Genomic DNA, 27207 nt, shown 5'->3' on the forward strand with positions numbered 1-27207 from the left:
CACAGATGGGCTCATTCAGACAGCAGGCCGACACACACAAGTGTTTGCACACAAGTGTGTGTGTGGGGTGGCTTAACACTTCTGTAGCTAAACACACAGTGGCCACAACATTAGGTTCACCTGCTCAATCTAATGAAATACAACTTGGCTGAGGTAAATACTGTAAATTCACATTACTTTATGTAATTCTAGCTAACAGGCATGCTTATTATCGAAGTTCATCGTTCATAGATTTGGATTGCCAGTATTTCTCTTCTTTCTTTTTCTTCCTCCCTTATTCCAAGAATATGCGTTTTAGGTTCATTGGAGACTCTAAACCAGGGGTGGCATCTCAATAATTTAGCATATCATGGGGAAAAACTTCAAACAATTCAATAAATTCGAACAGCAAATCTGTATGGAGATTACTAGTACTACACACAAAATGACATTGTTTTAAATTGTATTTTATTTTATAGTTTTGATAATAATAGCTTATAGCTAATTAAATGCATCTTCTCAAGAAACATTCAAAAATAATTTTAATATAGAAATTAAGTAGTAATTGGCCTAAAAATAAATTGGCCTAAAAATAACAAATAAATAATAATAACAATAATAATAACTAATGAAGAAATAAAATACAAATAAAATCTAAAAAAAAAACAAAAAACTACAACAATTAATGAACATTGCTACAATATAATAATGCTGTATTGGGGAAGGTGGGAAGTCATATTTATCCCACTCGGATTGTCTCACTTTCGACCTCAAAGCATTCGAGGCAAATGTAAACAACAAATATGGCTGATTCAGATAAATTTTTGTTGTTCTGGTTAACGCAGTCAAGTCACGTTATGTTACTTACTTACTTGCATTTCCACCTAAGGCACTCAAATCGCTTCACACTGACTTCACATTCATCTACTGATGCAGCATCAGTAGCAATTGGGGGTTCAATATTTTGCTCAAGAACACTTCAACATGGTCACAAGGGCCAGGGATCGAACCCACAATATGACTCTGATACCATATCAAAGTATAATTGCCTGATCAAAGTCACTGTCTTGTGAAAACCTCTTATATCCAAATTTGGTCAAATTGACATTTTTTTCCCACAATTCAATGCTATAGATCAGCCCCCATGTGGGTCAACACTCAAGATGACAAAAAAAAGAGTAGTTTACTATTTTTTATGAATGTATTGTTGTAATAGATCTATGACTTGTTCAGAACCCATACTGACCTTGCAGAAATGAAGCTAAAATACACTTAATTTTAAGATTTTGTATTTCCCTATCCCGTCCACCCTTTCTACCCCACCCACTTCCCACTGTGACACACCAAGTAGATAGATTTCATTTAGATAGCATTTCTGACATGGCTGAGACATCAGTGGCTAGACAGCTGACTGAGTAGACAGGATTGATGCTGGGGGGGTGGAGGTGGGATTATGAGGGAAAATCTAGGTTTAATTTACCCTCAAATTGAATTAGGATGTGAAGTTGTGGTGGGAAAAGGTGGAATAGTTGCAAGGGTTTGGTTGCAATTTTTACTCCGTCAGTCACGCCAGGATTGTTTTGATCACTGTTAGACAGATTAGATAGGTAGATAAATGGATACATTATTCTCACTCAGTAGCAATATTCACAAATAACCACTACTACTGCAAAGAAGTAGTATAACCAAAAACAAAGATCAGCATTGAGGGGAGATTACAGAACCTTTTTAATTTAATCTAAAAAGAACAACGTAAATATTTAGTTGCATGTTGGGTAAGTAATAAATAAATTATATTTGTGCTACAGTACATTTTGTGCAAAGTGAGAGGTATAATATTATTGACAGTAATGACATATCAGTATGATACACCGGATATGTGCAATGTATAGTATTAAACATCTGTGAGTAATACCATACGTATACGTTTAGATTTTCCCCGTTACAGTCTGCTTTCACTGGGGTCCAATTGATTCTGTCACAAACGCCCAGATTTAGCAGATGGAGCTGCTGTGAGTAATAAACTTGCTGTTTGCCGCCCACTTTGTAATGTGCATTACTGCCAAGTGCCATCTACATGCCTGGAATGGAACTGCATGATTTTCTTGTTTAGGATTATTCTACCTTGGTGGAGGTACCGCTGCATTTCAGCAAATGGTCATCAAGCATTCATGATGGTATTTGCGTTGATCCTACACATCTTGGGGGTCTCCATCTGGTGGAAAATGACCCTGGTTGAGGAGGACATCTTGGGCTGTGTCCCAAGTGAGGCTCAGGAGACCAGGCAGTTGTCCAGCTAAAGCTAATGACAGGTGGTAGTCGGGGGGTCACAGCTGGTAGTGGCGATTTATTTGGGAAATGGGACACTTCCAGGAGGCCAAGATTAAATTCCAACACAGTTGCCCTGAGTTGATCTCCTTCTGTGGAAAAAGAAAATCTGAATAAAACCATGGCTTTTTACTATATGGTCTTCCTTTGTGAGCTCATGACACACTATGGACTTTCCTCATATTAATGTTGGCATACTCTTGCTGGTGGAAGTCCCGCACACTGTTTTCTTTCCAGGACTATTATTGGACACTATGTCAAGAAGGGCATTATGGTCATTCTCAGGGCTTGCCAGGACTTGCAAAGCTATATTTACTCTACTGTATGTGCATGTGACCAGGGATTACTGCTCATCTGTTTGTAGTGGGAACCACTACTGGATGTTTTTATGTTGTTATTCAAGTAAGGGGCATTCGACTTAAAGATTTTTTTGTATTTTTTATGATTGTGTTTTGGGTCGGGTCACTGGGTCATACAGTAGATGACTGTGTTTTGATGTTAGTGTATTATGCTTATGATAAGTTATTATGTGTATGCAGGTCAGGGGGTCATTGTGTCATATTATGCTTATGTAGTTAATATGACCCTTATGATGATGCTGATAATGATGATGATGATGATGTTTTAGACATATTCTAAGTTTGCCAAGTTTCAATGCCACGTTTTATGCAGTTACTATGTCCCCCGTGATGATAATGTGATGATGATGTTGTGATGTATTCTAGGTTTGCAGTTATGTTAGCAGTATTAGTCAATCTTAGTTTGCCAAGTTTTATGCAGTTATTGTGTTCCTTATGATAATAATGTGATGTTTTAGCTACATTAGCCACTTTTAGTTTGTCAAGGTTTATGCAGTTACTATGTTCCTTATTATGTGATAATGGGGCCAATTGCTATGCAGTAGCTATGTGCCTATCTTAGTTTGTCCAGTCACTCTTATTTTATCGTATTGGCCTTTCTGTCATATAGAATTGTGCATTTGCGCTAGCGAGATGTACTGAGTGACACTTTCGTCAGTACGTCAAGGTTTTGAAGCGGAGGTTTTTCTCTGCATCCAGCCAGCTCAAGATTCCATAGTCACTGTTGAGGCCATCTGCATCAAACCCTGCTCTCTGTTGTTGTTTTATATTTTAGCCTGTTATCCAACTCCCGTTTCCTGTCTGTTTTGGGTCCTAATTCCGCACCTCACGTAATGGACTGGTCAAGCCTTATTTTAAAGGAAATATGACCCAAAATTTTGGAAATTTATTAGTCATAAACCAACGCAAATACTGATTTGGATGCACCCATCACATTCAAAATGTTCCCATACAGTGTCCTCCTGTGAGCCCAACCTTTACTTGCTCACTGAGCCAGAAAAGGTATTGGGACTGTACAATTGTGTCGTTTTCTCCATGAGATGATTGTAAAGGAGATGACACGATCAGAGAAGTGGAACGGAAAAAAGCGAGAACGAGGGATTCAAGAGGCAGCTGGCCCTCCCTTCGTGTAGGAGGGCAGGTGTGCGAAATGTAATCATGCCACTGCTGTGCTCCCGTTATTGCTATCAAACCTGTAACGCACACAAACACACACACAGACACAAGGACCCGCCCCCTTGCACACAAACACTTGTCCACCTACGGGGGTTGCTCTCCTGCCCGCTTGTCAGTGCCTGCTCGAGCATCGAATAGGTTACTACCATTGGTTACACATTCTCTTTAAACCGCTGCTTTGATCCGTCAGAGATGCTGCGGGTTTTTTTTTTTAACCGAGATGAAAGATGATGTCTGGTTGTGATTTCAGGCATGTCATCAACAATTTTTCACTCTAATCATATTAGGTCAGGACCTAATGGAGCATGATGCCCCCCTTGACTGACAATGCTATGATATTCCAACTCAGTGTCAAATTGGTGTCTTCAACAATAGAATAAAAGGATGAAGGAAATTTGTGGATGTGTAGAAGAAGCAGTTGAGGATAAAAAAAAAAGAGAGCAACAAGGCAGCGAAGTGGAGGGGGTGGGTTTGAAGTGATAAAAAACTGCTGATAAAAGAGTTTAAAAATTCAGGCCTCTATGGCTTATGAGATCCCTCTTAGGAGTGTACATACTGTATATCCTCTTTCTATATTCATTTCCATCCATTTGAGACAGTTTGAACTTTCACTTCCATTGTTATGTTTTCAATGCCCTGATTGGTCTGAAATTTGGGACTAAAGAAAATGCAATGGGATCCCACTTGAAGGATTTTTGAGTTCAGGATAATCATGTTAATAATAGATTTATTGTGTTTGTGGTTCATTGCAAATAATTAATTGTCGAGTCTCCCTCTCAAGTAATATCTAACAACGACTTGATTAATTGAATATGAATTATTATTTGCATATTTAATCAAGGAAAATTAGTCACTGCTCATCCCCCTTCACCTGTGTCTATTCATCGGTTTATTTTACTGTACTGATTACAATTCTAACTAGAATTCTAGCCCTAAATGTTTGCTGTCTCAAGAATGAGTGCCCCTAGCTAAAGTAAAAACTCTAAAATTGGAAAGGATGCCCAACAAATACCTGTCATTCGTAAAGTCAAAAATCAAATCAGTGCTTTTGCCCTTGTCACCACAATGGCCAGTTTAGCAATCTTCAACTTTTTAAGGTCAGTTTTGTGCATAGCTCCCCATTTGGTGTTCAATAATGACTTTGAGCAATGCCAAGCCTATGATTCATCATGTAACCAGAATCAAATGTAATTTGACTTTTATAGAGGCACTTTTAGGTTAAAACAGCTTTCATCTACAGTTAACACTGTGTGAAAAGGTGCTAGTCTAATTTGTGGTGGGTGAGGCACTAAATGTGTGAAAACCAGTTCAGAGGTAGAGCGAGCGGTTGTTTTAGATAGATTTCCAAGAGCTTGAGAAGATAATTAAGAGGCAGATGATGTGCTAATCAATCCAATAGACTGAGGCAAGCTCCATTTTCACACACACAACACTCAGCACTCTCCATCCTTGTTGAGTGCTTTTTATCAGTTAACCAACTTTTTTTGCCGCAGTGACATCATTTGCAGCATGCAGCATCTTTTAGTATTTCAAATTTATTCGTGAATAGAGAGAACATTTAAGTATCAAGTTCATCACCCCAAACTCTGCCGTTATAACGGCTACCACTCTTTTGTGAAAACCTTTTTACGATATTTCCTGGTTTGACTGCGGTAACCTTTCGAAGTTGTCATGTTTTCCGTCAGGTATGGGCAAGCTGAAGATCTGTCTAGTCCGACCACTGTTTGACTGACTGACTGATAACGCATGTGGAAAATGAAATTATTTCATAGTCTTGAAATGCAAGAATTCGGGAACGACTGGAGATTCTGGAAAAAGCAGCCTATGAGAGTGTAAAGCCTACGCAAGGTTTATCTTCCCCTATTCCAAGGTCAACATGCCACCCAATTAATGACAGCGGAATTCATTAACTATTCATGCTTCGGTTTTTGGACTCTTGTCGCCATATCAGCGCGACGCAGACAAACCCATCTGTTCACTGGGCTCAAACACGTCTTATGTTTTTGTTGTGTGTCTGTGTGCAAAGGCGACAGCTGCCTTGTGTAGAAACAGGAGATTTTCCAGGCGCTGCTTTTTGTCTGGATCATCCGTCAGTTGTTTATCGGACACTTGTCTTGACAAAAGTACGCGCCCCTGCAAAACTCTTCAGCTTGAGGGACTCCACGTGCTTCCTCTTTTTTTGTGTTGAGTACCGCTCCCACTTGTCTGGGACTGGATGGAGGGAGTGGGGGAGGGGGGGGGCTGTAACTGTACCTCTCGACTGGAGTAAGTGGGCTTGGTTCACTGGGGTCTGGAGAGTTGGGGGGAGGAGGGACAAAGAAAGACTGCGAGAGAGATGTAAAGGAGTGAGCGGATCCCAGCAGTAGAGTTGCCATGGTTACGGCAGAAACGCATGAATGAATGACATCACAGCGGCGGGGAGGTGGGAGAGTGTGAAATTGATTTGGTGGAGGAGCGCAGGGGAGGCGGCCGTTGTTGGGTCTCCGGCAGTCGGGCGGACAGGCGCGCATTTCTCCCTTCGTGCTTCTCCGGTGGATGGACTCTCACTGGTAAGTCCTTTCTCCAAATTTCGCAGGTGCGATTACTCTCTCCGATGACACAAGTGATGGAACTGTCTGTTTATGCCCATGATTCTTCGGGGTTGCCACTTGGGGAATGAAAGGAAAAGCAGATGTGCCGCCTTGCAGTTGCCGCAGATCTAAATATATATTTTGGTGTGGAAGAATGTCTCTGTGTGCGTATGGGGCTGGGAATGAACAGCTGATTGTGCAAGATTGATTTCAGCGAGCGCTAACAAGGTTTTTCCCGAGTTTCACAACTTGTTACGCCGTGCTTGGCTTTTGTTTACGGTGAAGTCATTTTAGGGAAGTTTGGTGATAACTTCTCCCCGCCAAGGTCAATCACTCGCCCTTGGCCGTACTCGACTAGCTCCCTTGAGTTAACAGTTGTTCCTCATCTCAGCATGTACCACCCTGCGGCGGCTTCACAGGCAAAGTCAGTGCTATTCATCTAGCGGTGTGATTAATGACCCAGTTGACCCACGCTGACCCCTGAGGGACAAACAGCTCAAGTTGGAAGGGAGGGGCTAGGGGTCACTGCAAAACCAGCCGGCAGTCTTTAACAGTCTTTTTTTTTTCCCATCTTGGCCGTCATTCTGAATGAGGAAAGGGATTACATTGGGGATGAAAGGATCAGCATTTAGATATGGGATGCATAATCTGTCCCCGGGACTACCAGCTGATCAGCAGATCTGTTGGTCTGACTCTGTGCTGGTTGAGCGCAAGATTCAAACCTTCATAACACTCTACTGTAAGACATTGGATGTTTAGGGCCACCTCGGGCAAGTGCGTGAGAACAGCGCTGACAGATCGTGTCTGGGGAGAAAATGCAACAGTGATCAATTTGCATACAAATTTGCATTAAGTCATTTATCTGCCGTTGCTCAACACTGTTTTCTCTGATCTGGCAACAAGCAATTGCACTTGATTATGCACAACTTTGCCTTTAAGGCACATGTTCTGCATTTAAATTCACACTTCATGGCGAAGACTTCTTGGAGTTGAGGAGCAGAAGTGAATATGCTTTGTACACGCAAGGTCAGTCAGCAGTAGTCGGCTACAATGCCCGCCCACATGCTATAAACAACAAAATAATCTATCCCAAGTTCAATGTTGGATGAAGGCGTGTTGCCAAAGTGTCTTCCCATTTGTTGACATTCTCGTCACACGTGTAAACACAAGTTCACTATCGTCAACAGTAAAATATCAAAACCATGAAACACTCCATTTTAATGCTTATAACAAGAATACTAGTTTGCTCATCCCAGGCTCTGTTGAAGCTATTCCTTCTCTAGCACTAAAAGCCAAAGGAAAAGCAAAGCTGTAAAATCTTCAGTAGTTCACTGTATAATTTCATGCAGAGAAAGCGGCATAACGTATGTTGTGTTTTGTGGAGTTACGTTGAATATTTATGAATGAAGAAAGCTATTTAGTTTTATACTCAAGTAACTTGTGTTTTACCATTCACGGTGTTTCCAAAAGGTTTGCCCTTGTAGAGCGACCTCAAACATAATTTTGTGTTTTAAAATACTAATGTTGAGTTGTTTATCACTAAGACATTAAAAATATTGCAATGAACTAAGCGTGTGGTGTGTTCCGGTGTTGCTCATTCTGTTTCGCACTCTAATGTCCCAGTGTCAGTAAAGGCAACACAGGTCTCGCGGTGGCTGCTTGTGTTGCTACTGCTCGCCGCTCGTGAATTGTCTACTGTATGTGTATGTACTGTAAATGCTGTCTGTGATAATACTGGTCAGCGGGCGCCATTCAATGGATGGAAGCATGGCAGTGCTGCGTGAATTTATCCTAATGTATGGGGCAAGTTAATTCTGTCTGTAGGGTATTCTAAATAATTGGGCCCCCCCATGCATTTCATGTGCCCCCCCCCCCCCCCCCCTTAAGCCTAGGCTCTGGCGAGGGGTCTGAGAGTGACATCACTTTGTAGTCAGTAGGTAAAGTCAGGATACTTTTTCCCCTTCCGACTTTGCAAGAAGGAAGAAGGGGGGGCGTTTCCCTTGCACACTTCCTGGTTTGAAGTCGGATAAGTCCGGCGTGAGAGGCATAGTACGCCCTAGATTAGTTAACAATCAAAAATTCGCTACCAAAAATCCACACTCACGTTCACATCAATGGACAATTAAGAATCTTCAATGAAACTAACATGCATGTTTTTGGAATGTACTGTTACGCGAGCATAAGGAGAACATGCAAACTGGACACTGCACTAAAAACATTAAAGATCAACTCTTATTAAAGTACCAAATGACGTAAGAATGAACAATGATGCAGGGAAAGTGCCGGTCTTATTGAATCTCAGTGCAGCGTTTGATACAGTAGATCTTAATATTCTGTTAGACAGGTTGGATCCTTGGGTAGGACTAACTGGAACAGTCCTAAAATGAGTTACTTTGTGACCATTGGAAGTTTTGAATCGTATCAAATGGCCATGATATGTGGGGTCCCTCAAGGGTCAATCCTTGGACCCCTTTTCAAGATGCCTTGCCTAGACTTGGAGTTAGATGCGTTAACCATGAGGTCACCAACACTGCTTTAAATGACAAAGTGGTGAAATGTTTGTACTGCTACATTTAAAATCTTGCCAGAAAGCACTGCTCATATAGACAATTTTGGAAGGCAGAATGTGAGCCTTAAATATTTGATTTGATTTACCATCTCTCTTCTCGCCTTTGTAATACGCTAATTCGTTTTAAATAAGTTCCGTTAAACTCATCTTTTTGTGATAGATTTTCCACTTGTACCATGATCCCATCATGCCCTAATTTTTGCTGTCTTAAACGATTCTCTTCAGCTAAATGTGAATGCATTTATTTGAAATACTGTCATCCTTGCATTTCTAATTTAAGAGGAAAGTTTAGAAGGCGGTCTGTCAAAAGGCACATTGTTGCAAAAACGTGTCCCTGCATTAGTGATGCAACGCATCTTTATGTTTTGCGCTAGCCAAATCGTGTCATCATCCTTTTCCCTGTAGGCTAAGATCGTTAGAAGGCCATGAATATGCAACTTTTAGAATTGATAATTACAGTTGAACACCCCTGGGGTCATACAATTAACTAAACTAACTAAAAAAAAACATTGGGGGAAGATAAGCCTCTGTAGTTCCACTAACTACTGCAAAATACTACTAGCATAAATAAGATCTCAACATTGGCAAATTTTGTTAGAGGACCTTGTTAAGTACTGGTACTCACACACCCAAACATAAATAAATAAATAAGTCTATCTATCTATCTATCTATCTATCTATCTATCTATCTATCTATCTATCTATCTATCTATCTATCTATCTATCTATCTATCTATCTATCTATCTATCTATCTATCTATCTATCTTTTTTTCTTTTTTTCTTTTTCTCTCTCTCTCTCTCTCTCTCTATATATATATATTAATATATATAATACAAATATAATATACAGAAATAATGCACTCTTTAAGCTAGAAGTGGTTTCATCTGAAGCGGGGGTTGGGTTTGCCATTTTCTCTCATTAACAGTAATTCTAAATCATGTTGTCTTGTGTGTTGTTGGTATTTGATGGTTCTTCTTGCCTTGTTCCTGTGTGCATCTGAGTACATAAACTCCTTAATCGAGAATTCATGCAAATATTATTCAAAATGGTAAAAATTGGCCGGTATGAGGAATAAATATTTATTTGTGTAAATATGTCAAATATGATGAATAATTAATCCAAAGAGATCTCTCTTTTCATGTTTAATGCATTCACCGCAAACCCTTCTCACCCGCCTTTGGCTTTGCCATAATTGGGGAATCTTCTGCAGCCCAAGTCATGCAATATTTGTGTCGATTATAAAATAAAGTAAGACTTCAATCATTCTCACAGTATGCAGGCTTCAAAGTGCTGATACGTGGTGGTAACACAGCCACAATGCTGACTGGCCCCAAGGCAATGCTGACTGGATGACACGTGTCAAAGCGAACATGCTCGACATATGTGAGAATGATGGCATGTTCTTCCACTGTAGGCTACTGTGAGACACGTGAAGAAATATAATTTCTTCAGTCAGTCTGCACTGTCTGTGAGCCCCGCTGTGTTCTGGTGCATGACCTAATTGCAGTAGCAGCAGCGAGGTAAAACTTATTAGGACGTGACTCGCACCCATTACTTGCTCACTGCTTCACTAGAGATGTGCCGTCTTGCCTTCTAGCACCGTGTTTCACACCGAGAACTTGTGTCACCTTGTAGCTGGGGCTCTTCACTGCTCTATAACAGAGCACGTCCCTACAGGCGTTAATAGCTGCGGTGCAGTTTTGCGAAACAATGACTTGATTTATGGAGCAACATTCTAATTTTGTGGAGCTAATTATTTTGGAACATTTTGAAGCAAGGGTTTTTACAATAAGAATACTGTATGACAATATAATGAACAAACAATTGCTCTTCTTTTTTTTATATAATCAAGAGTTTTTATTTAATTCACATTTTGTGATACAGCAAACTCTATATTCTTATCTAGAAGCAAAGCTAAATTGAGGTAGTAAAAAAAAAAACAACAGTGCCACTTCCAGCCTAATTTAGGACAGCGTATTAGGGCCATGTATAATGATAATATATATAGATATTTTAGAGAGGGGATAATATTCAGAGAAAAAACGCACACATTTCCGAGAAATAAACTCGCAAATTTGCGGTAAAAAAAATCACGCACTTTGAAGCATTGGGTACTGCCAAGACCCCTCGCTTTGCCAAATCAAGCATTGAAGTTAATTTGTTAAAATACGTATATATTTACTTGTACATTTATGTTTCCTGAATTATTATTCACATATTTTGGTATTTAAAAAAAATATATAAGTAGCTAAGTTGATGTGTAGAATCTGCTGTTCGCAGTGATTCACTTGCATTTACCTAAAAGTATGCTAGCTTCTGATTGATTAGTGTTAGTCAGCATATAAGGGGGTCAGGAAGTGTTGTCGCTCTAGCTGCTGCGTATGACGAGTAAAGTTTAAGAAGAAATCCATCTCCGTCCTGCCTTTTCATTTTATAGAGTTCCATTAACCACCAAAAAATCCTCACGTTAGCTCCTGGTGGACAAAAGCCAGCACCTCGTCGTCCACACAAGAGCTATGCTACCTGTATTTCTCGCAAGTTTCAAAAAAAATTTCTCACAAATTTGCTACTTTATAATGTTGCAAATTTGTGAGTTTATTTCTCAATAATTTGTGAGTTTTTTCTCAGAATATTGCCCCCCTCTAAAAAAAATATATATATATAATTAAAGTGGCCCTAGTATCCCGTCGTACTAACTAACTTAACATTTGTCAAACTGTTATTTTTTGTGAACAACTGTGTGTGGTCGTAAATTTCACCTCACAACTGTAGGGGGAGCCTGCGAGCAAAGGCAAACCCAAACAATTATTCCACACACTTGCTCTAATGCTATGTGACATTTGGATGTCAAAGCATGACATTTTCACAGTCACATCCTCCGCTGTGAGCGTGTGGTGTCATCGCTGGAGTGTTGGGGGCGATGAAGGGGAGGGGGGGTATTGTTTCACCACTGCAGCCGAGGTGTGAATCTCTGCGTCTTAGCAATGTTGCATTATTAATCGGGTGCAATTTTAGTGCAAGCTTGTTGGGGTTGTCTGTGCATCCAGACATGCACACACTTTATCCTCACTTAGTTTTCGCAGTTGTCCCGGCGCTGTTTGTTATAAGACGTAACACTTTTCTTTGACCTGATTTCCAGTGACAGGAATTACTCGAGCACATCCATTTTTCCAATCTGTGCCTCCTTCTCTCACTCTCTCCTTTCCTGGTTCCCTTTCAAGATGGCTCTGCAGCTACCTCTCTCCACTAAATAAATCTCACCTGTCTTCCGCGTGCTTTTTATCAGTTTGACAGATTGGCTCATATTCTCCCAGCAGAAATTGCAGCAAAAACCTGCAGACAAGTGCACTGCATGTCATATTTCTTAAATATGTGTCACAAATTGGCTTTTGTCACAATGCACACTAGGGATGGGCATTTGACTACCATTGGCTATGGTGAAATTAACAATCAGTTGTTATTTTTAGTACTGAGCTGAACAGTGCTGAATTTAGCTCGACTCCCAACGCCTGACGTCATGTTACGCTAGTTCAGATTTCAACAGTGTCTCTGCTGGCAAACTTGCTTCAAGACACAATTAAGCAATCAGCTCTACTCATTCGACAAAATGCGAGTGTACTTTTTTATGGTTCACTGATTTAGACCCTGTAATGAACATAACATGCATGTTTTTTTTGGGATGTATAGGAGGAAGCTGGCTCCTGTGCAACATGTATGTGATGTTCATTAAGGAGTCTAAGCGTGGAACTGGAGAAGGCCAAGTAAGCATGGGGGAGAGCAATAGCAACAACTTCAAACAGTCCAGTCGAGGCTGAGATTCAAACCGGGCCTCTTGGCTGTGAGGCAGACTTGCTAAGCACTAGGCCAACATGCTGCCCATTCCAAACAATGTTATATATAAAAAAAAAAGGTGCTCATGAATTTTCCCAAAGTTACTTAATAGTCAAAAGTCATCTCGTCAACACCGCACACCTTAAGGAGTAATGATAATGACAACAATAATGTTTTGATTAAGATTTAAAAAATTAAAATAATATAATATAATAATATATTTTTTCAGTTTGTTTTTCACTCGCCTGATTTCCCCCAGGTTGGGTACAGTTCATCTATTCATCCATTTTTATTAATTTATAAATCTATTAATTTTCACAATATGCAGGGCTGGACTGGCCATCCGGGATAGAAGACAGATGCCTGATGGGCCAGTGTCTTTTTGGAGGGGATGTGGTGCCATTTAATTATTTTCCTGCATCTCCTCTTAAGCGACACAAGCAGCCCATTAATCAATATCCAATATACACAGCAGACTGAACTAACCAACCAACCGCACATGAAACGCCATTATCTAGAAAATTAAGCTCAGCAAAACGTTGCTTTTTAGAGAGACTTGATCCTGCTTGAATTATTAGTGTGTTGAGCAAGGGTCTGTGTGAATTTTCAATCAATGAAACCCTGACCCGGCCGATTATAACCCTTCACACATTGGCCCCAAATAATTGGCCAACATTTTTTTCTTTCCAATTTTATTATTATTATTTTATTATTTTATTATTTTATTATTTTATTATTTTATTATTTTATTATTTTATTATTTTAACAAACCCAAATATTCTTCAGAAAAGACTGGTAGACATGTTTTCCACCAAAAACGGGGTTAAATGGGGGCTAGAAATCCAAAAATAGGAATAAAAAAAAAAAAAGTAAAAATCCACAAATATGCAGGGGTCGACTAGTTTTAATTTGTAATGTCACCATTTACCACTAGATGGCAGACATGTCTTAGTTGCACTTACAGTGGTGGGTCTTATAATGTCCTACACTACATTCACATTTTGTGCGGGTTTATTGGAATGATATGCAGGACAAACATAGTGCCTCAATAATATTAAAATTTTGAGTGAGTGGAGTATAAGTGGTTCAGATAATGGATGGATGGATTTTTGTGAAAAAAAATAGTTCTTAATGTTCTTAATGCTGTCATTGAATCCAAATTTTTATGCAAGAGATCCCTTTGCACTGAAAAAAAAAAACTGGGAATAGTTGCCAACTGAAAATAAATTGTTAAAAAATGTTCAGTTCATACTCGCTATTCGTGAAAAATAGCAAATCGGTCCGCAAATAGCGAAAATATGCATATAATTGACACCAATTGAAATTATATATATGTATATGAATCGTGATACGTAACGAATCGCCAGGTACTAGGCAATTCACACCTAGTTGTATCTGTCATATGTATCTACAGTAGCTTGTGTGTTTTTTTTTTTTTTAAAGTCTGGGCTCTTCCTCATGTTCTCACCCTCCTGCATGCAAATCCCCTTTCAAATGTAAAGCTTGCCCATTCATTCCCCTTTGAATGCGGCCAAGAGCTTGACCTACAGACACACTGACATGACACTGCACACACGCACGCACATACTGTTACAGTAAGTTCAATGTGTGTGTCCATGTGTGTGTTCATGTGGGCGTACTGGCCTCATACTACACGCATAGTAGGAAAGGACACTTACCATTCCAATCCATTTGTGGCTAGTTTAAGAGCGACTGACGCGCTCTTAACCTGTCAGTGCGGCAACCGCCGCACTGCAGCAGCTTCTCTCTCTTTCTCTTTCTCATTCTCTCTCGCTCTCTCTCTTTAGATTTCATTCTTTACGATACAACCATACACACACAACGTTCTCATCACAGGATCTCCTTATTCTTCTTCCTCGTGCTGAAGCGGCATTTTCTCCATTCTTATCGTTTTTTCCCTATGACCTTGCGTGTTGGTCTTTGTGAAGACAGGATGCCCGATTAAATGAATGAAATGAATTAAATACATCGGCTTCTTACGCACACACACGCCGTACATTTGCATGGAAGATAAGGATAAGGGAACCGGCGTCTGTGTATGTGGAGGTGAAGAGCATTGCGTCATCGGGGGTGTGTTGAGCGGGAGGTGGGCCGAGCCGGCTGTCAGTCAGTGACGCGGGGGACACGTGTGACGGTCATGGCAGGGAAGATGCTGCAGGCGAGGAGCTTGAGGAGGCAGCTCACTCGCTGGATGTCGCCGTGAGTGTGTGAGCGCGTGAGTGTGAGTTGCAATCGGAGCTCCTGCTGCTGCTCATGGTCAATAATGCACACACAATGAGGACAGTTTTTTTGGGAGAGTGTGCAGGAAGCTGGATGAATAATGCATCCGGTTTGTGCTGGAACCTGTAGCTGCTGATTGGGACGCCTGCTTGACCGGCTTCAGCGCCGTCGCGCCTGCCAGATTTCTACCTGACTGATGGACACCTATAACTCAAAAATGTCTCACTACCATTTCATCAAATGCTGTAAGTAGCATGTCTGTGATGGTGCATGTGTAGCATGACATAACCGGGTGCTTTTGCATGCCCTGAAATCCAAGTACCTGCAAGCCATCAAAACTTCAAATGTCTCTTCCCTGTGTGGGTGTGCGCTGCAGAGGAATGCCGCAGATGCGTGCGAGTGTGAAGTTGACCGGCGAATTGCGGCAAGTAGCAGCAGAAGGGAAAGCGGCGAGTGTCTGCCGTTTCTTTTTAACACGAGAGCAGAGCGCTTGAGAGGGAGAACAGATGAAGGGAGTGCGATTTCGAGAAGTGTTGGGATGGAAAGGATGATTGACGTGCGGCCAAGAGGTGGCGTGCGATGAGTAATGAGAAATGTTGCAGGGGGTGGGACTCTGCAAATTCTGAAAGTATATCCAGGCATCAACGTATATCACGTGTGCTCTTGAGCAGTGGCGGCTCGCGTTATTAGCTGCAGCCTGCATGGGATGTTTCACATCCAATCAATAACTGATAGCTGGAATGAGAAAGTAGAAGCGGCGCTTTCCCTTTCACCTTCCATTAAAATGCCTGTCCTTCCCTCTCTTTCACATTTCTGCTGTCTAGAGCAATTCATACATGCACTTCTACTCGTCTCAGTCCATTCAACCATGCATAGATTTTATGATTTTTTTTTTTGGGGGGGGGGGTGACCTTGAAATAATTTGGTTTTATCAACAAGTTCTTGTCTAGTTTTGAGTGGAAAGAAAAATGAAATATATTCGAATCACTCATGTTCTGATTCAAGCAGTATTTAAGGCAAACGGTCTCAAACTTGTGGTCCGCGGGCGAAGAAGATATATTTTGGCCCCCAACTTGACATCAAATTTTAATGTTAGCATTTTTTGCCCTGATTGTTTTTCTTTTTTAATGTGCTTTTGGTGAAACACAGTTCAGGAAAGACACCAAGTTGAAAGAAATGATGTCCTCTCACCCAGTCCCAGGCATGTCTTTTTCAATATGTGCCGTGAAGAGTCACCACATCATTACTCAATTAGACATGCTGATGAGTATGCAAAGTATTTAAGAGATGGGGCCGGGTCACCAGTTTGTTCATGTTCTGAAGTACCGATAATTATTAATCAAGCCAGAGAAGATTGACTTAGTTGTACTTCTTCCGAATACTTTCATCACTTCATTGTTCATTTATTTCAGGCAGCAATCAAAATCAACAATTTATCAATTTCTCCAGACAATACTCAACTGAACTTAACTCTTTCACTGCCATTGACGGTTCTAAACGACAAAATTCATTTTAACTATTTTGAGTAGTTTAACATTTTTTTTCCACTTTTGTTAACAAAAGTATAAAAACCTAGATTTCTTTTAATATGCATTTAGAACAGATATAAAATGTGTGATTAATCGTGAGTTAACAAGTGAAATCATGCAATTACAAATTTTAATCGCCTGACGCCCCTGATTTTTAATAATCTTTTCTATTAAAAAAATAATGATTATTGAAATAATAATAATAATCGTTTCTATTTAACAAAATATTTTAATATTTTTTTCAATTTTTTTTATAATCTTTTCTTAAAAAAAACTAATAGTATTTTTATATTACTTTTTTTAATCTTTTTTTATTATTTGAATTATTTTGTAATTATTTTAATAATTTTTTTAAATAAGCTTTTCTTTTAAAAAAAGTAATTGTAATTATTATTTTTTTAATTTTCAATATTTTTTCTATTTAAAGTTTTTATTTTTTTATCTTTTCTTTAAAAAAATTATTATTTTTTTTAAAAATCATAATTAATTGACTTCTCTAGTTAACTCACAATTAATCACAAAGTATATATTTGTTCTAAATTGCCATAAAACATTTTTCTAGTTTTTTATACTTTTGTTAACAAAAGTGGAAAAAAATGTTAAACTTATAGAAATAAAATGAATTTTTGACATCTATAGCCGTCAATGGCAGTGAATGAGCTCGCCTGAAAAGGAGTGGGAGGATGAAAAACTTATTTACTTGAACACATTTGTTGTGGAGTACGTGATGCGGCCCAGATATCCTTTATTCTTTATTCTTTATTAGGATCCCCATTAGCTTCCACAAAGTGGTCTCTCGTCTTCCTGGGGTCCTCAAATAATTCAACAAAAACTTACAGAGTTTAAAATTACTCTATGCAGTAAAAATAAAAACACTAAACAAAAACAGTAATAAACAGATAAAGTAAGTAGAAACAGACAAACAACAATACACAATTTGAAAAGTCACAAAAGAAAAGAAAAAACAATAAAATAGAAATTGCAGGTGCATACATTAATACATGCAGTTACATTAGTTCATCTGCATTGTGTATTTTAATAACTTTTTGAAAGATGGCGTGCTGCTGACGTTTCTTTCCTGACTTTATCTCCAATCTAAAGCGCAAGCAATCTTGGGATCACAAACACAATTGTTTACAGTTACTCTTGGAACATGGCGAGCAAAATAAGCAGATACTAGTGAGCAACATGCTGCTTCACCAAAGTCGGGATTACTCCCACCACAGTCATGACCAGCACATGGCCATTGTTTAGTATGCATTGTAGTATGCTCAAGTAACTCTCTCTCAACTATGAGTTATCCTAGCCATTATCCCATCGATTATTCAAGTAATCAGAAAACAAATTATCTTGAATTATTAAACAGGTTCAGGACACAATATGCATAAGGTTCAGGTACTATTTTTTTTCCAATTAGGGTTACCATCCTTATGTTCTACACTGTAGTATCAGTGACTTGAATATGTGTGGCTTTAAAAAGGTGGGTGAGTGATGTGGGTGTCAACGAATGAGAGCAAAGCGTTGGCTGTTGAGAACTCAGGTTCACGGCTGGCTGGTTCACCAGTCTGCACATTGAGTCCTTGGCCGTCAGCTGTAGTCGTGCAGCTGGTTTATGAAAGTGCTTACTACGTGGTTATTTTGTTGTTTTTAATCAGTCAAGCGGTTGAAAATGTGCTATGTCTGTCCTTGACCATCTGTGGGACATTACAATACCTTCTAACTTGTTCTAAGTGTGAAATAATGTCTAACTTTTACTCAGTCTCACCTTCTGGCTTGGTGAAATTGCACCAACTTATTACTATGTGAGTCTGCTGTAACAGTCATATGCGGAAATGTGATCACCGCAAAGCTTTGAGGCAGAGATTTGTGTTTGACATTTTTGGAATCAAATTATTTTAGCAAAATGAATAGTCGTTGCCGTCTCGATACTTCTGATATGTTTTTCATGACAAACTCACTGCTCTTTAAGTGTGTGTGGTGTATCTCGAGTCTCCACCCTTTTACCAGATGTTGATCGTAATTCCAAGACTGACCTTTGGCAACGTTTTTAAAGCATCCATAACCAACTGTGAAATGCTAATTAGATTTTTTTTTTTTTCACATTATGACATCATGTACTAACAATTAGGGTAGGGAATCTTTGAATGTCTCACGATTCGATTCCGATTTTTAGGTCTGGGATTCGATTCAGAATTGATTTTCGATTAGGAGCGATTTTTGATTCAAAATGATTTGATTGACAATGATTTTTGCTTCAATCTATAGATGTGCAAGGAATTGTAATGATTTGCTTCAGTCTGACTCGCTAATGCTAATTAGCGCGCTACCTGCGGCACTTTTATCACTCAAACGGCTTCACACTGCAAAAAAACAACTTTTATTGGAATAACTTGATCGGGACTTTTTCCTTCTACTCTCTAATGTGGCTACACCTTAACAGTGTATTAGACCGCGTGGAACCACACTGCCCCTAAGTGGCCAAACCGGGTACAACATGAACAGCGCTCCAATTAAAGGCACACACAGACAAAGGCAAGACAGTATAAAATAATTTAAATAAAATCGATTTTGGGACATTTACAATCGATTCTGAATTGTACTAAATGAGAATCGCGATTCTTATGAGAATCGATTTTTTTTTACACACCCCTACTAACAATACTATATATTGGTTTCCTCTCTTGAAATTTGGCATTTAAAACCCCCCACTCGCTAGCTCATTTACTGTTCCTGAAGTGTTAGTGTGTTAGTTCAGTTACTGAATATCTTAACCGTGAGCACTGTTTGCTCCATTAAACATGCGTCATTAAAAAATCCATTATTATGTCTTGATTTCAATAGATTTACCACACTAGATTTATCGGACTATTCAATTTCACCTCAAGACAGCCATGTCTTCTTGATGTATATCTTTTTAAATCGAATGAATATTGTCTGCATATGCCGCGATCTTGAGGATGAGTCATGTCCGCATAAATGCGCCGCGCATTGTGACGTCTGTCATGCGCCGCTAATAAATAGCGGCGATACGACTTTAGCCTTGAGTGCGGGGTGACGGTGTGAAGGACGTGCTGTGAGTGGCCAAGCAAAGAAATTATGATTGTCAGCGAGTCAAGGCGGAGTGAGAGGTAGTTTATGAGTTAACCACGATCAACTCTGATAGTCTGCTAGCTTTTGTCACTCACATTTGTATGCACACTAGCAAATATATTGATATATGTCTAAGCGCATTTTGATCTAAAGTATGTGAAACTTTTTGGTCCTGGTACTTGATGAGTCTATGTTTTCACCACGACCTGAAATCAGGTTGATGATATGATATAATGAGCCAGTAAAACAACAGTTGGGACCACAAGAATTGTCATTTATCTGTGTTTTGATGCACGATTTATTCCAGACTTGCCCTTTTTTTTTTTTTTTTTTTGCATATACCTGTCGTGTAGTTTAATGTTATTTTTCCCACACACACACACTGAGTAATCAGGCGCCATTTTTGGTCACTGGTCTATGAGATTCATCCATTAATTAAGATAAATTAGCCTTGAAACACAATTTGTTTTGCTTCCTCCCGAGATCTTCAGAGAGTTTTTTTTTTTTTTTGCCATGAGGCGCAATACTCAACTGGGAACATGTACTGTAAGAGTGATAGCACCAAATTTAACACTCCCCATTCCAACCCGCAACCTTGTGACACTGATGAGTCACATGACGCCAAGGAGTGAAAATCGCTAATGTGGCCCAATTTGGAAGCATTCACCTTGGTGTGCACTCACATTTGTCACCAGCAATTAAGATATTTATGCCTGTGTGTGTTGAGTTATTTTGAGGGGACGGTAGTGTAATTTCTTCAGTGTTGTCTCAATAATAAAGATTGCATTATTTTGTAAAAATGTGAGAGATGTACCCACTTTTGTAAAATAGTTACATACATATCTTCATGAATACATTTCGTAAGTGGTTTAAATGCTATTTCCCTTGTACTTGTGTCTTATTCATTGGAATTAACCTTTAACTCTGCCAGATTAATTCCTAAACGTTCCCCACACATGAAGGAGTGTATGTTTTTTGACAACAAAAACTGTATCTTGTAAGTATTGAAGAGGAATCTAGAATTTTGTCCTCTTTGCGTGTTCCAAAAATGAAGATAGATTTAATGTTATAAAAATACACCTTTGAAAAAATGATTTAATAAAAAACAGAGAATCTCTGGACAAATAACTGCCTCTAATCATCACTTAAACATCGTGGGATTCAGAGCGCCAAATGTAGCTCTTCCGCGTGCACAACGGTTTCTTATAGTTAAAAAGACCTCCTCTCTTTCATTTGTAGACAAAACATACTCTCTGGTACTTTTCCGTGAGCGATGGCGAAAACAGAGTCAGGTGTGGGTGTTCAAAACAGATTCTGTTCTCAAGGACCAAATGTGTTTTCGCACAAAGTGCTGAGAAGGAACTTTTTTAGACTAAATAGTATGTCCCAGTTTAGGTCAGATTATACCGAAATCAACACCATCTGCTCTGCACAGGACACAAAACATTTCGACAAGGTTAATATAAAGAATTAAAATGTTAATAATGTGTAACAATGGTTAATAAAATAAAATGAAGTATTAAAAATGTTACAATATCTATCAGTATCTAAGATTCCAAAAGTTGGACACAAATATTGAGCATCGGGTATGATTGGAAGTCTTTATGCATGCCCGTATACTGTATGTAGAGTATAACAAAATCTGAAAGTTCTTCAATCAATGGTTCCCCTTTTGAATCAGATAGTCCATTGGACCAGCCATTATATCACTATTAACTCATTCACTGCCATTGACGGCTATAGACGTAAAAAAAAAAAAAAAATCATTTGAACTATTTCTATTAGTTTAACATTTTTTTCCCGCTTTTGTTAACAAGAGTATGAAAACCTAGAATTTATTTTTTGTACATTTAGATAGAACAGATATAAAATTTGTGATTAATCATGAGTTAACTATTGAAGTCATGCAATTAATTACAATTTAAAAAATTCAATCGCCTGACACGATTTAAAAAAGAAAAGATTATTAAAATTTAGGCGATTACAATTTTTAATCGCAATTAATCGCATGACTTCGCTAGTTAACGTACGGTTAATCACAAATTTTCTATCTGTTCTAAATGTACAATAAAAAAAATCGAGGTTTTCACACTTGTTAACAACAGTGGAAAAAAAATGTTAAACTAATAAAAATAGTTCAAATGCATTTTTGACGTTTATAGCCGTCAATGGCAGTGAATGAGTTAAGCATATTCAATACACAGATGCTATACTTTCTCCTAAAGTTTGTTATGGATTGCATACTAACTAACTATAAACTCTCCATGGTTACTCAAGCTTGCTTTGACAAGGCTGGATCGGCAATCCTCTTTCTTGGTAGCACAGATGGAAACTAGTGATAGAACAATCCCATATTTAGGATTTAGGTCCTTGATGTACTATAATGCCTTCATTTGCCCATTATTTTAATGGTGTGACTTTCAATTTGGTTTCATTCTAAAGGCGGTATATTGCTGGGAGTGGCACTATAACTGACGTGCCATTGGGATGGACTACATCAGCATGGAGGCCTGCAGCGTATAATGGATGCTGTTGCCTCATGAATTGTTCATCGAAGCCCTGATGGATCTGCGTTTTCATGTTGTTTACATCACTTTCTGAAGAAGTAGTGACATCAGACCAAATAATATCAGGATGCTCTTTTATGGTTCCATGTGCCAATAACATGCTAGTTTATTGAAGACCTTATATTGCCCCCTAGGTCTGAATGTGAGTGTTGTTGTTTGTCTTGCTGCGATTGGCTGCCGACTAGTACTGGGTGTGGCCAACCTCTTCCCTAAAGTTAGCTGGGATAGGCTCTATCTAACTTGCGATCACGATACGCCATATAGGAAATAGATAGTTTGGTTGATTACTCCGGTTTTTAGTTGACAGAAGAAGGAGCTCAGTATTGTTCATTCGGTAATTTTACCGATTTGACATGTCATCATCATTGCTCCTTTTTATTTATTTTTTATTTTTTATTGTATTGATGCTATTGTGTTTAAAATCAAAACTGTTCTCCCTAGATTCTGGTAGGTTCTAGTAAAAAGGGAGTCCCAATGTGCAATACCGATAATGTAGCCATGTTCATACATATATTAATCAGCAGAAAACAGCCTATTTGTGTAGGCGTACTTGGAAAAAAATGGTTTTACCGTCACCCCTAAACCATGAATGATTTGAGTGAAATATAGCATTGCATTTTCCACATGTTTCTGGAATGACATTCCTTTTTTTTTTTTTTTGGGAGTGTAATGTAACACATTGGAGCACGCTATAGCTCAAGTCTACCAGCTCCAGCAATTCCAGTACACCCACTTGAATGAAATTCGGATTTAACACGACGATTTGCAGCGAGACACTCCTTAGCAAGTGCCAACATTGAAAATGAGCAAGAAGCAATATAGTCAGTCAGTCACAGAGGAATTCAAGAAGACAGAATGACATTATACTGGATAAGGCAGTTAGCATGATTGTGTTTTGTGGTTTGTTTGTGAGTGTTTGCTCAATATTTCAGTTGAGGTGGAAAACACCTGGCATGGACAGAGATAAAATGACCCCCCCCCCCCCCCAACTTTGTTTGGGATGTGAACACAAGCGACTGTTTTTATGTCGAACCAAAGCAGATGGTACTGTATTGTGAAAGGACAAAGATAGGATGGAGGGTCAGATGCTTAGGTAGAGAGAGAATTAAAACCACCTTATTTGCCTGCGTGAACAGTTTTATGCAAACCTTATGAAAAATAGTCAGAACATTCTTTCAAACATCAGAGATCAGCTTTGGTCATTTACATCAGCTACGCTTAACTATTATACGGCAGGCAGATTCTGCCCCCCCCCCCCCCCCCCGCATTTGACATTCTTTTCTGATTTAAAATTTTTTTTGAAGTACAATTCGGGTTTTTTCATCTCTTTCGTCTGTGGATATTGACATTCTGTTCATATTAGAAGTCACACTTATTTTTTTTTTTTTAACATAATTACATAAAAAGATTGGATTTAATAACAAATCAGAATTGGACATCGTACCTGTGACGATTAGGCTGAGACCGAAACCAGGTACAATTAATACATCAGTGTTCTCCCAGCAATAATCTGTCCACTTGACAAGTAGACTGATTGGAGGTGGGTGGAGTGGGGGGGGGGGGCATAACAAAAAGAGATGAGAAATTGAGACCCAGACACTTCAAAAGAGAACAGTGAAGACAAATGTCCTGCAGGTGGGGTGAATTAAGATCAATCGATACATCTCAGGATATTACCAGCAGGACCACCAAATAGACCTCTTTTGTCCTTTTGTCTTTTGGGACCCAAACCTGTCAAATTGTAAGCACTTTGAAAAGCAATCACCCTTAGTTAATGAATTTTGACCCTAATTGCCGAGGTAGAGGGACCCTTGCTTTACAGTGTTATGAACAGCGCACAAAAAAATTGTTTTGTACTGTATGTATGTATGTGTGTTTTTCATACAAATGTTTGCAGGTGTTATTGCTTTACTACACAGGTTAGGAATAGATTTTTTTCCCCTTTCTTTCCTTTGGTCCTTCCTCGGGTCTCCTGACGGCCTCACGACTCTGGCTGGAAGTGTTCGGTTTAGGTGAACGGTATGGGATTTTTTAATAGGTTTTAGGTGAACTAATGAAAACACACACACTCACACAGACGCACATACACATACAAAAAAGAAAAAAGAAAAAAGGAAGCAATGATGATGACATGTCAAATCGGTAAAATTACCGAATGAACAATACTGAGCTCTCCCCGCAAAAAAAAAAAAGGAATCGATTTTTTTGCTTTCATACACTTGTGCAAGGACAAAGTACATTTAATCTATCAGCTTTTTACGAGTTGCAATTTCCCACGCTAAACGTCGCTTGTTCGTTTTTTGTCGCTTCACCTGTGCAAATCTAGGGAGTGCGCTGCTGTTTCTTGATGTGAGGCTGTTTGGCTAAAGTCTACTGAGAGACTGACAAAGCAGGGGAATCCCCGTTAGGATAAGAGAGATGACAAGCACGATGCTTCTTCTCAAGCCGCCGAAGGGATAAACAGAAGCAACAGCGTCTTATGTTTGGTGCTTTGTGTTATTAGCTCAGTAGCTATCAAAGTGCATTCAAGTAAACCCTAAAGTCAAGTGCTTTATTCTGATTTACTCTTCACTGTTACTAACAGAACTAATATGCTCTGTTTTCCGTCCTCGCCAGGCTGTTTCCAGCTATGTAACGCCTTTCGTCAGAACATGGAGATCGACCAGTGCCTGCTGGAGTCTCTGCCCATCGGCCAGCGCCAGCGGCTGGTCAAGAGAATGCGCTGTGACCAAATAAGGGCGTACTACGAGCGGGAGAAGAGCCTCCAGCAGCGGCAACAAGGTGGAGTCAAGGTGCGAGCTCCACCGCCCGGGCACCGCAAGAAGCAGCAAGTCCGTTTCAGCCTTGCCGACATCATACAGGACGCCATCATCCGCCACGATGACAAAGAAGGTGCGTCTATGGGAAGATTACCGTTTGTTTACACTGGGCTACTATCTCGCTGTGAACAGATGCTAATTGTTGGCATCATTTTAATGACAACAAAAACAGTTGTAAAGTTGATGCTGCTCTGAGACAAATAAATCAACTTATTGGAGGGAAAATACCATTAATTGTAGGATTTGTTATATATAAACATTCAGGTTACACTTCAATAAAAAAAAATCTTGAACCATAAGCGCAATTCAGGAGAGTTAAAAGGAAACCAAAAATAAAGGAGAAGGTGATACCCCAGGGATTAGGAAAATCCACAAATCGCCTCGTCGTTGAAGCCAGAGGGGTTAAAGCTGACGGGGGAAAAGTTGTGGTTTATAGTTTAAACTTTATGGTACATTTTGTCTGTTTTCCAAACTCAACCGCATTGCTGTTATCCTATTCATGAGTGCCGATGTCAGGTCATCACCATAACGAAAAACACAAGCTACATTCTTATTCTACGAGGCCCCTCTTCCTTGGGAATAGCATTTTCATTTAGACAAAAAAAAAAAGTGCATCTGTCATTGTTCATCACATCTATTGACAACAGGGCGCAGGGAAAATTTCCCTCTGGCAGAAACTTAATCAAGTTTGCCCTTGGTTGCTTTTGCTACCTGTGTATAATATAGAAACTGCGCTCTCCTCTCGTAAAGACAAATAAAACAGTAACTGGTAGCCACTGTACTTCATAAACTTGAAATGAAAAACAAATCCACATAATTGTAGAGGACAGTGAGGACTTGAGCTGGTTTCCCTCGGGGCCGAAAACCTGCACGATGCTAAAAAGACTCTTTGGCTAATCAGGGAAGTGGCATCAATCTGTCACGATGTCAGCGTGTTAATCTCCACTACCTCGTTGCCAATGAGGTTGGTTGAGGTCTGTGTCAGACCGAAAGCAGGATCTCTTACAAGGCGTTATCACATAAATGGAAAACACACATATATTATCTCTTACTTCAATTAAAAAAAAATCTCTCCGCATACCATCGAGTTTGAAAGGTTTATGTCCATTGGAAAATATGTTAGCATGAAGTAGAGTACTTGCCAAAGTAACAGCTGGCACTATCATTCGAAACCGTAAGGCTGTTTTAACCCATCAGAATCAAAAGTTTTTTTTTATTACATTGAATAAACTACTTTTTATTATTTTAAAGAGACAGTGTGTAGGCTATAGTGCCAACTAGTGGTGAACTAATAATTCACTCATTTTAAAAACCCACTTTTAATTTGAATAATATGTAGAAGTACAGGGGCAGCACGGTGGCTGACTGGTTAGCACGTCCGCCTCCCAGTGCAGAGGACGTGAGATCGAGTCCGGGCTTCGGCCTTCCTGGGTGGAGTTTGCATGTTCTCCCCGTGCTTGCGTGGGTTTTCACCGGGTACTCCGGTTTCCTCCCACATTCCAAAAACATGCATGGCAGGTTAATTGAACTCTCCAAATTGTCCCTAGGTGTGAATGTGAGTGTGGTTGTTCGTCTCTGTGTGCCCTGCAATTGGCTGGCAACCAGTTCAGGGTGTACCCCGCCTACTGCCCGAAGCCAGCTGGGATAGGCTCCAGCACCCCCGCGACCCTAGTGAGGAAAAGCGGCCAAGAAAATGGATGGATGGATGGATGGATGGATGTAGAAGTACACGTTTTTTATATATAATCAAAGTTCTAGCAATCGCAAATTATACTACATAGTTCGTGCCGCGCCTTACAGGAGGCTGACATGTTTCGCTGCCATTCCTCTTGTACGGATACCCAAAAAAGAAAAGCTTCATGAACGTGGTTCGCATCTGGTGGTGCTTGCAGGTAATGTTGGACCCAATGGGTCGACCGCCGCTTATCTTCCACAGCTAGGGCCTGCAAGTGGTCTGAGTCACAGTCACTTGTTTCTCTCTATGCTTTGCTCTCGCTAGCTTTTGCTAGCTTCTCCCTCTCCCTCTTGTTATTTGTTTTACCGCCCAAAACTTTTAATGACGTATACTAAAATCCAAACGAATGCCGCTAAAAACGTTAATTGACTTCACTACGATTTTTTTTTCTCAATGGGCAGTGGAACTTGTT

The 27207-nt window shown here is 39.5% G+C and overlaps 1 protein-coding gene across 3 annotated transcripts in view; it reads left to right on the forward strand.

Moving 5' to 3' along the window:
* myo16 (myosin XVI) overlaps positions 1-27207 on the forward strand; it is a 119248-nt gene that overhangs the window by 670 nt on the left and 91371 nt on the right. The window contains exons 1-3 of one of the 3 annotated variants that reach the window (XM_077580304.1): positions 15012-15091; positions 15185-15300; positions 24858-25133. In XM_077580304.1, the coding sequence (XP_077436430.1) occupies positions 15252-15300; positions 24858-25133 (325 nt within the window). In that variant the 5' untranslated portion in view covers positions 15012-15091; positions 15185-15251. Of the gene's footprint in view, positions 1-6270; positions 6392-15011; positions 15092-15184; positions 15301-24857; positions 25134-27207 lie in introns of those variants that run through there. The other 2 variants (XM_077580305.1, XM_077580306.1) reach the window with 2 other exon arrangements.

This window comes from Vanacampus margaritifer, chromosome 11 (assembly GCF_051991255.1).
Source record: "Vanacampus margaritifer isolate UIUO_Vmar chromosome 11, RoL_Vmar_1.0, whole genome shotgun sequence".
NCBI classification, from domain to species: Eukaryota; Metazoa; Chordata; class Actinopteri; order Syngnathiformes; family Syngnathidae; genus Vanacampus; species Vanacampus margaritifer.